The sequence below is a fragment of the Talpa europaea genome (genome assembly GCF_964194135.1).
Source record: "Talpa europaea genome assembly, chromosome: 12".
NCBI classification, from domain to species: Eukaryota; Metazoa; Chordata; class Mammalia; order Eulipotyphla; family Talpidae; genus Talpa; species Talpa europaea.
Window position 1 is genome coordinate 45,980,121 of NC_140079.1, and position 11,638 is coordinate 45,991,758.

Below are 11,638 nucleotides of genomic sequence, written 5' to 3' on the forward strand. Positions count from 1 at the left end.
TTATAATCGTATTTCCCAGCATGTACCAAGCATTTCCAGATTTTATCAACAGGATAATTGCCCTTGCCCACATGGGCTTTATTCTAGACTTGCACTGATAATGAGATGTCACAGTTGCTCTTGAAATGCAAATACAGGCAATATTTTCAAAGAATGGTGAGTAGTAATGTAGAAAGACAAAGGAATAGTAAGTGGACAGTATTTGGGATGAAGAAGAGATCTTTAAACGATGGAAATAATTTTGGAATCATTCAGTCTTGCATTGAATCTCTCCGCAACAGATGCTGGGTTATGTATTTGATGCAAATAGTATTTCGGTGACAATTCCAGATTCTATGAATGTTTGTATAAGTGAAGTTGTGGATAATCAATTCTGACCCGGGACAAGTGAGGTGTGATCACTCCATGATCCTTGAGACACTGTGGAATGCACCACGACTGCCTTACTCAGGAGTGATGAAGTTGGGATATTCATGCTACAAGCCTTATTTACCTGAAGCCAGAGATGAAGGCTAGGGGTGTCAATGTACCCTGTGTGCAGGGTGAGCCTGCGCCTGTGGGGAGGTGAAGCCATGGGGCATAGAAATAATAGGGATAGAGTTGATAGTCAGGTTATCCTGCAGATGGACTGAGTGTAACGAATGTTGCATTCAATGATGGAAATAATATAGAAAATGAATGGAAGAATCTCATTTCTAGAAAGAGTCAGAAAATAATGAATCTCAAATAACCAGTGGGAAGAGATCCAGGTGTGTGGCAGGGGCTTGTCTTCTTAAAAACAGGGAAAGCTGGTCTACTTCCTTTCTCATTGACCCAGGATGGCCACAGAGGGGGAAAACCTCACCCTAGTGTCTGGATTCATCCTACTGGGTATCTCAGAGGACCCCAAGCAACAACAGCTGCTGTTCATACTCTTCCTGAGCATGTACCTAGTCATGGGGTTGGGGAACCTGCTCATCATCCTGGCCATCACCACAGACGCTCGCCTTCATAACCCCATGTACTTCTTCCTGGCCAACCTGGCCTTTGTGGACATTGGTTTCACCTCCAACACCATCCCCAAGATGCTTGTCAACCATGTCACAGGACACAAAGGGATCCCTTATGCTGGGTGCCTGACACAGACTTTCTTTTTTGCGTTGTTTGGCAGCATAGAAAGCTTCCTTCTGGGTGCCATGGCCTATGACCGCTATGCTGCCATCTGTCACCCCCTACACTATGCCACATCTGTGACACCACAGGTGTGTATCCTCCTGGTGGCAGCATCCTGGACTGCAGCCTTGGGGAATGCCCTAACCCACATGCTATCACTGACCCGCCTTTCATTCTGCACCAACAACCAGGTTCCTAACTTCTTCTGTGACCTCAGCACTATGCTGAAGCTGGCCTGCTCTGACACGTTTTTCAATTATGTGATGGTGAACACCGTGGGCAGCCTGCCTGTATTTTTTCCCTTTGTGGGCATCCTGGTCTCCTATATGCGCATCTTTGCTGCCGTGATGAGGATCCCATCCACAAAAGGCAAGTGGAAGGCTTTCTCCACCTGTGGCTCTCACCTCTCTGTGGTGTCTCTGTTCTATGGGACACTCATAGGAGTTTATTTCAACCCCACATCTTCCCACATTGCTCAGAAGGACACAGCTGCTGCAGTGATGTACACTGTGGTCACTCCCATGCTGAACCCCTTCATCTACACTTTCCGCAACAATGACATGAAGGGGGCCTTGGGGGCCCTCATCAGTAGGAAGCCAGCTTTTACTCCTTGACCACAATGTGGGGTATCTGTGTCCAAATACAGAACCCGGCATTATCCTAATCTTCGTTTTTATTTACTTCATGTTGTATTCAGTTCACTAATTTTTTTTACTTCATTCTTCCAACAGCTATTTATTGAGCATCTATTACATTTCAATAACTCTTATAAGTGCTGAGACCTGCAGAGAACAAAGAAAATCCCTAACATTGTGGTATTAACACAAATTCATAGAAACACATAATGGTTAGTAAGAAGTGCCTTGAAAACCAGAGACCAGGATTTAAGTTCTTCTTGAGATAAAGTTCAGATGCTAGTTCCTTCTCTTGCTGGGAATCACTCGATGTTCTTTTCCACACAGGTTCTTTAAATGGTTTAATTTGATTTGTATCCATTTATTTTGCAGTGTTTGTTTCCTTGAACTCCATATCTGTCATTGTCAATATTCTGTGAAACAATAGTCTTGAGCAGAAGGTAAAAGTCTTATTTATGCTCTCTGGGAGTTAAGGAGGCTGTTGGCTTTTCTAATAGTGTGATGTTTCTGATTCATCACTTTCCTTAATACTTTCTTGTAAGTCCTTGACATGAGCAACAAAAAACTGCCAACCCCAGTAAGTTCTTGCTCTTTTTGATCACTTCTAAGCTCAGTGATATATGATATACTTTATAAATTATCATGGGGCGTGGTATTTCCAAATTATCTTCCTTGGCATTGCACAAGCCAGCTAACTAGTTTGCGGGATTTGTTTCTTACCACTTGTCTACCAAGTTAACGCAACTAAACTTTCATTTTTGTGATATTACCTGTTTATGTATTATTTTAAATGAATAATTTATTTGCGGTTAGTTTTTTAGTGCTTCTGTAACAAAATGCCACAAATTAGTGGCACAGATATTAAGAGGAATAAGTAAAATACTGTGGTACATACATGACTATCAGGCAGATGATGTTAGATGAGAAATTAATAAATGTATAACATAAGAAAACATAACTAAGATGAAGCAAAAGAAGTTATCTGAGATTTTGAAAATTATATTTATTGAGGTAGTGCTGGTGTATAGCACTATATAAGTTTTAGGGTTACAGACTCACATTGCTACTGGTCTTTATAATCAAACTATGTTTATCACCAAAATACCAATAATCCTCCACCAACATCTATTGGGCCCCCTCTTTCACTATGCTCCCGAAATCCTACTCACCTGTCTAGCAGCCTTAACTCTACAGTCAGAGTTCTAAGGCTTGTTTTGGTTTGGTGCTTTCTATTGCTCTCTTTGTTTCTCTATATCATACATATGAATGAAACAATCCAATATTTGTCTTTCTCTTTCTGACGTATTTCATTTAGCATAGTCACCTCCAGTTCTATCCATGTTGTCACAAATGACATGATTACATCTTGTTTTTTTTATACCAAGTTGTATTTCATATGTACATGTACCACATCTTCTTTATCCAGAGTTATCGGAAATTTTTCAAACACAAACAATAATAAATTTTTGTCATAAAATACTGTAGAATGGATGACATAACTAATGTATATTTGTTGTTAGCATGTTTGGAGGCTGGAAAATATGCTAAGGATCCAGTATGGCTGAGTTCTGGAGAGGACCCTTTTCTGGTCGCATACACTGTACTCCTGCTGTGTCCTCACAGGACCAGTTCTCCAGTGTCTCTTTTGATGAAGATAGCAGTCCATTCACAAGGTTCCAACCAAGTTACTGAACAAAGGTAACTTGGAGTTTTCTACCTCCAGATATTATTACGTTGGGAATTAGGGTTCAACTTATGAATTAGGAGGGGGACACAAATATTCAATTCATAGCATTCACTCAATTGCAGCCAAATAACAGGGAATAAAAGAGTAAATTAGTAGTGAATGTAAAAAAAAAATTAAAGAAGAGTTTCTCCACCCCACCCATGCCAGTAACCCAGGTAGAAACCCAGTTTCCCTTGCCTAGTAGAGTGTCAAAATAACATTAAGGAACCAATAGCCAGAAACAAGGTAGTACTGGTGAAGTCTGTACTCAGCAATAATGACTTATCTTCTCCCCCATTGAGGTGGTTTCAGAGAGCCTAGTGGAATGTAATAATAAGGCTCCCCATAACACAGCTCATTGGGGACTTCATAGAGATCTGAGGTTTCCTACAGCATAACAAAGCATCCCCAACTTAAATGCCAGTAGAAGCAGAATTGGGACCCTAGACTTCTACCTCCCCCTGCAGTCAGGAGCAACACCTCTCCTATCCCCTACCAAAGAAAACATAGTGTGAGAGAAGTCAGCTAGCTCAAAATTCAATTAACCTGAAATGCAAACAAGATTCACAATCTCAAACATGATTGTAAAATGTCCAGGTTTGTTGGGAAATCAGTTATTATATTTTTGTTTTGTTTTGTTGTGGTTTTCTTGTTGTTGTTATTATTATTATTTCCTTGAGCCCCTATATTCCTCCTATAGGTGAAACCATCTGTTATTTTCTTTTTCCTACTGACTTATATCTCAGAGCATAATCCCTTCAACTTCCACCCATGGTGATGATGTGCAGGTGAATTGGTGGTGGAAAGTCTATGGGGACGACACCTGAGAAAAGAAAGCAAACATTGTAAGGGAATAAATAAATAAATAAATAAATAAATAAATAAATATCAGTTATTATATGAGAGTAAAAAAGATCTCTAACTGAATGAAAAGAAAATCCAGAGATGTCAACAGCAAGATGACAGAGATTCTAGAATTATTAATAGAGGTTTTAAGGAAACCATGATTAAAATACTTGGACAGTAATTACAAGCATTCTTGAAACAATTGGAGAACAAAGTCACAGGAAATGAATAGAAGATAAAGAACCAAATGGAAATGTTAGAACTAAAAATACATAATAATCATAATAAAGTACTCAGGGGAGTAGAATCAACAGAAAATTGGACAGAATGGAGGAAAAAATAAGTGAACTGGAAGATAAAACAATGAAAACTACTCATAGTAAATTATGGGGAGAAATAGATTAAAAAAGAACAGATTCTGAGCTTCAGTAACCTTGTCACAGTGTAATCACCAGCATAGGGGGAGATTCTGGGTACCCTGTCCTACCCTAAGGAAGGGTGAAGCTGGGCAGGGTGGAGAAGCTAGAAAAGACCAAAGAAAAGAGGGAAAATAAAAGAAAACCTGAAGGAGGCACAAGGAGCAGAGAGACATGTGAAAAAGCTACATTTGCTTCTTGGCCTTTAACTTGTAACACAGGCTTGAAGGACCTGGAAAGAGACAGAGACATGGCTGAGAGACCCATGGAGAGGCTGACAATGGCAGCCTTTATTATGACTTGTACTTTGATTTTTCTCTTTTCCTTCCAGACTAGCCTGACTCCTTCTGCCCTTTTCCTATTGGTCTCCACCAGTAGTGCCTTAGACTTGTGGCAAGCTTTCGGAACTCAGTGACTCCATATTGAACCAAGCCTGTTTGACTGGACAGTTACCATGAGGGGATGGGAAACTTTGAGTGTTTCATGTGAAAACTATTGTAACTATTCTTTCATCCTCTTCTGTCTATTGCATACTATTTTATTAAGTCCCTTTCCATTGAAGTTCTTACGCACTAAGACTATGTTTCTCTTTATGAAGTGAATGGCAGAACCCCTTTAGAGAAGGCAGGTTGGGGGTACTGGGTGACCCTACCCTGCCCACCTCCAACCTGTGGTACTATTATAAAGCAAAGTAGTATTTGTGTCACTAGAGTCCCAGGAGAAGGAGGATGAGAATGGGACTAAAAGACAAACTTGAGGAAATAATGACTAAAATCTTTCCAAATGTGGGAAGAGTCATATCCCTGCCAAGTGAATATGAGCAGATTCCAAATAGAATAAACCACAAAAAAATTGATGACACCTTACCTAGAGGGGAAAACCAACTACAGTGATGATGCAATTCTTGCCAGAAACCCTAGGTCAGAATGAGATAGCACAACAATTTTTCAGATTCTGTAAGGAAAGAACTTTCAACTTTGAATCTTATGTCTAGAAAAATAACCTTTGGAAATAAATCTGATATTGAGACAATCTTAGGTGACTGAGCTAAGAATAATTTCTACCAGTATAAATATTCTTATGGAGAGAGGATCAAAATGGCAGCAGAGAAACACTGTGAGTAAGTTCTCCCATAATAACAATTAATGAAGAGGAAAAGCGGCAGGTCCCTGCGAGAACCGAAAGCCGGGACACGGAAGATAAATGGGCAACTCTGGCAAACTGCCTAAAGACGAAAGTTGCAATAAAAGAGGCCAAGAGGAGAGGAAAGCATCAGAAACCTGCTACCCTCCCCCACCACAAAGCCAGCACTTCCCACCAACAGAAAGGAGAAAGAAAAAAAATCCAAACAAAAACAAAAAACAAGCAAACTAGAGATCAAGCAGGACAGTGAGTGGAAAGGAACTACTGCAGACACCACACCCCACGAAAGGAAACTGTGGGAAACCATCCCGGAATTGCCACAGAGGTGAGAGACCAGCTACTACGGACACCATTACAGGAAGATAAGGACTCCGAGGAGAGACTTGCAAATAGCCAAAGGCCAACCAGTAAACTTTTATGCAAAAGCACTTGTGTGCTTGAAAAGCATAGGGCGATCAAAAGCATATGGGGCTGCCCAGGTCCCCACATCCTGTTTTTGTTGGCAGACATGTGGGAGCCAGCACTGAGGTGAATGACCCTCACTTGGTAATCAAAAACAAAGCACCCAGGCACAGGAGCAGGGTGCAATAGGTGCTATTTCTGCGGACACTCTGGGGTACTGCCCACATCCCAGATCTGAAGGCTTTGGAGCTGAGAACCAGGCATGAAATTTGGGGTGTGGGATCCCCATGATGCACAGCACAGGGCAGACACAGCACCCCCACACTGTTCAGCCATTCCACGCCACCACCACTCAGTTCCCCAGACACCCACTGGGAAAAAGCACAGTTCTGGAAGGATACCAGGAAAGATCTCTGGTGCCACCTAGTGATCAGAACAAAATCATAAACTCCCTAATAGTTAGAAACCAGGGTGTCCAAAACCACCCTCAGGCTCTGAGAGAGGGTGGGCATACAAACGGGGGTAAGAAGGGAAACAAGGCATGGAGCAAGACCCCATTCTGGAACTGAGATCCAAGCACAGGATTCGGGGTGTGGGATGTGCCATGACAGCGGGCATTGCACAGGATAACAGCCAGCATTTTGGATCTGATAGCCCTGGAACTGAGACTCAGACTGTAGAATTCAGGGTGCGGGATCCATACAGCTTCGGGCACAGCACCGGGTGAACACAGGGCAGACACAGCACCCAGCCTGAATAAGAGCCCCTGTGTTGAGGTGTTCCCCTCCTCCCCACTTCCGTTTCTCAGAAAGCCACTGGGAAAAAGCACAGTTCAGCAAATACAGGTCTCTGGTGCCACTTCGTGACCAGAGCTAAATCACCAACTAGATTCCCTGTTGGAACTGAGTAAATACAGAGGCAGGAAACTGCAAGGGCCAGTGCCCAGCAATACAGCATCAACATCCTGGTGGAGTTTTGGCCTACCAGTGCTGGTCTCAGTCTGGTAAATGGTTTCCAACACTCCTAAAGGAGCACGCCAAAGAGATGCCTGCCAACACCAATGGCACAATATCCCAATGCATAGAACTAATTAGAAATCAAACAAAAAGGAGAAGATAAAGTATAAATAAGTAAGCAAGCCCGCAGGATTAGGACACACCACAAAAAAATATACAGTCACCAGAGCTCAACAATGACATGGAAGAACTTCTCGGCCTATCAGATAGAGAATTAATGATCATCATGATTAAAAAGCAGAAAGAAAATGAAAAGGAAAAAAATGATTTGAGACAAATAATCACTAAACTGAAGAATGAAATTGCGACCTTAAGAAAAGTAAGAAAAGAAATGCAAGAGATTAAAAAATTACTAGAGAAGATAAAGAACTCTGGGAAAAACAATGAAAACAGAATCAATGAAATAGATGACCAGATCAGTACTATCGAAGATACAGAAATAAAAAGAGCCAAAAGAGAAAAGGAGTGAGAACTCCAAATGAAGAAGTATGAAGATACTCTTAGACAATTGTCAGACTCCGTGAAGAGAGGAAATGTAAGACTTCTGGACATTCCAGAAGGTGAGGAGAGAGACAAAGGAACTGAGAAATTGTTCAAGGATATAATTGAAAAAAACTTCCCAAGCATAAAAAAGGAGAAAAACATAGACATACAAGAAGCAAGAAGAATGCCCAATTACCACAATAAAAAGAAAACTACAGCAAGAAACATAATAGTAAAGCTTGTAAGAGTCCAAGACAAGGAAAAAAATGATACTGGCAAAGGGGAAGAAACAGATAATTTATAAGGGAAAACCAATCAGGTTAACTTCAGACTTCATTGAAGAAACATTACAGGCAAAAAGAGAATGGAGTAATATAGTCAGCAAACTTCAAGACAGAAAATGCCAACCAAGAATACTTGACCCCGCAAAACTCTCCTTCCTCTACAAGGAAAAATATGGACCTTCTCAGACAAACAGATGCCAACATATCAATATTAACTCTAAATGTAAGTGGATTAAACTATTCAATAAAAAGACACAGAGTAGCAGGCTGGATTAAGAAACAAAATCCAAGCTTCTGTTGTCTCCAGGACACATTTAACCAAAAAAGATAAACATAGACTGAAAGTAAAAGGTAGGAAAACAATCCTATAAGCAAATGGACCAAAAGAGAAGGCGGGAACAGCCATACTTATATAAGATGAAATAGACCAAATTAAAGAGATAAAAAGAGACATAGATGGACACCACATTATGATCAAGGGGACAATATATCAGGAAGATATAACATTCATCGACATATACTCACCAAATGAAGGGGCACCAAAATATATTAGACAATTATTATCAGCTCTGAAAACAGACATTAAAGAAAATACATATATAGTAGGAGGCTTCAAAACCCCACTCTCACGAATGGACAGATCAACAAAACAAAAGATAAACAAAGACACTAGAGCCCTAAATAAAGACATAGAACTCATGGACTTAACAGACATCTACAGGACACTGCACCCAAAAAAATCCGAGGACACATTTTTTTGTCAAGTGCACAAGGATCATTCTCCAGAATCGATCACATACTGGGCTACGAGACAAACATTAACATATACATGAAAATCAAAATCATTCCAACTATCTTCTCCAATCATAAAGGCATCAAGCTAGAAATAAATCACGAAAAGAAAACAAGGAACCCTCCCATTTCATGGAGATTGAAATCCACACTACTGGAAGACCACTGGACTAATGAGGAAATCAAAGAAAATTAAGAAATACTTTGAGTTGAATGACAAGGAGGACACCACTTTCCAGAATGTATGGGATGAAGCAAAAGAAGTAATAAGAGAAAAATATATAGCAATACATGCTCACATTAACAACCAAGAAAGAACTCAAAGAAACAACCTAATCTCACATCTCAAAGAGCTAGAAAAATATAAAAAAAAACACTAAAGCCAGTAGAAGAAAAGAAATAATAAAAATAAAAGCAGAAATAAATGAATTGGAGATTTAAAAACAATCCAAAAGATCAATGAAACCAAAAGTTGGTTCTTTGAAAAACTAAACAAAATAGACAAACCTCTAGCCAGGCTCACAAAGGAAAGCTGAGAGAACACATATAAATAGGATTACAAATGAAAGAAGAGAAATCACAAGAGACTCAGTAGAAATCAAAAGAATATTCAGAGATTACTAGAACACATATGCAAACTAATTCAACAACCTAGAAGGGATGGACAAAGAATGATCTAATATCCAAAGCAAAGAAGACATAGAACAATTAAACAGACTAATTACAAGTAGTGACATTGAGGCAGTAATCCAAGCACTCCCCAAAAACAAAAGCCCAGGTCCTGATGGCTTCACAAATGAATTACACCAAACATTCAGCAATGAGTTAGTGTCTATCCTGCAAAAAATCTTTCAAAAAATTGAAAAAGAAGGAATGCTACCAAATGTTCTACAAAGCCAACATTACACTAATACCAAAACCAAACAAAGACAAGACAAAAAAAGAAAATTACAGGCCAGTCTCCCTAATGAACACTGATGCAAAAATCCTCAGCAAAATCCTTGCCAACAGAATCCAACAATGCACAAAAGGGATAATACACCACAATCAATTGGGATTCATCCCAAGGACACAAAGATGGTTCAACATATAAAATCCATCAGTGTAATCCAACACATCAACAAAAAGAAAAATAAAAACCATATGATCATATCAATAGATGCTGAGAAAGCATTCAAAAAAGTCCAACAGCCATTTATGATGAAGGCCCTTGAAATTCTCAGGATAGAAGGAACATACTTTAACATGATAAAAACCATTCATGACTACCACTGCGAATATTATTCTCAATGGGGAAAAGCTAAAGGCCTTTCCTTTAAGATCAGGAACAAGACAAGGATGTCTTCTCTCACCACTGCTCTTCAATATAATACTGGAGGTCCTAGCCAGGGCAATAAGACAAGAGAAAGACATACAAGGAATCCAAATAGGGAAAGAAGAAGTAAAACTATCACTATTTGCAGATATGATAATATACATAGAGAACCCTAAACACTCCACAGAAAATCCACTCAAAGAATCAACCAGTTCAATAAAGTTGCAGGATACAAAATCAACACGCAAAAATCAGTAGCCTTCCTAAACACAAACAATCAGAAGAAGAAGAAATCAAGAAAACCATGCCTTTTATAATTGAAACAAAAATATCAAATACTTGGGAATAAGCCTAACAAAAGAGGGGAAAGACATATACAAAGAAAATTATAAAACAGTTAAAAGAAATAGAAGAAGACACAAAGAAATGGAAAGACATCCCCTGCTCATGGATTGGAAGAATTAACATTATTAAAATGGCTATCTTCCCAAAAGCAATATATGGATTCAATGCTATTTCAATAAAAATCCCAAAGACATTCTTCAAAGACATAGAACAAATACTCATGAAATTCATATGGAACCATGAATAGCCAAAGTCCTACTGAAGAAAACAAAGGAGAAAGGAGGTATCATACTTCCAAACTTCAAGCTATACTACAAAACCATAATAATTAAACCAGTTTGGTATTGAATCAAAATATCTGTTTTTGCCACAGACCAATGGCACTGAATAGAGAGCCCAGAAATAAAGCCACACTTATATGACTAATCTTTGACAAAGGAACAAAGAATATGTAATGGAACACGGAAAGTTTATTCAATAAATGATGCTGGGAAAACTGGACCTCCACATGCAAAAAAAAATGAAACTAGACCACTACCTCTCGCCATGCACAAAAATCAACTCAAAATGGGTAAAAGAACTGGACATAAGACCTGAAACCATAAAATATATAGAAGAAAATATAGGTAAAACACTACAAGACATACATCTCAGAAACATCTTTAAAGACTCATTAGCCAAAGCAGTGATAGTGAAGGCAAGGGATAAACACCTGGGATTACACCAAACTGAAAAGCTTCTACACAGCCAAAGAGACATTAACCAGAACAGAGAGAAACCCAACTGATTGGGAAAAAAATCTTTGCACTTCATTCAACTGATAAGGGACTGATCACAAAGATATACAAAGAACTCACAGTGCTCAACAAAAACAAAATAAACAATCCAGTCAAGAAATGGGCAGAAGAACTCAAAAGACATTTCTCCAAAGAGGAAATGCAAATGGCCAACAGGCATATGAAAAAATGTTCAACATCCCTCTTCATCAGGAAAATGCAAATCAAAACCAGATTGAAATACCACCTTACACCAGTAAGAATGGCACATATCAAAAAAACAAGCAATAACAAATGTTGGTGAGGA

General features: G+C 39.2%; 1 protein-coding gene across 1 annotated transcript; it reads left to right on the plus strand.

Annotated features, from left to right (window-relative positions):
- Positions 1-818: 818 nt before the first annotated feature.
- On the plus strand, positions 819-1,766 carry LOC311181565 (olfactory receptor 1f45-like; the record flags this gene model as incomplete). Its single annotated transcript, XM_084250012.1, has 1 exon — positions 819-1,766. The coding sequence occupies one exon, from the start codon at positions 819-821 to the stop codon at positions 1,764-1,766; it is 948 nt and encodes a 315-aa protein (XP_084106138.1).
- Between the last annotated feature and the right edge of the window lie 9,872 nt (positions 1,767-11,638).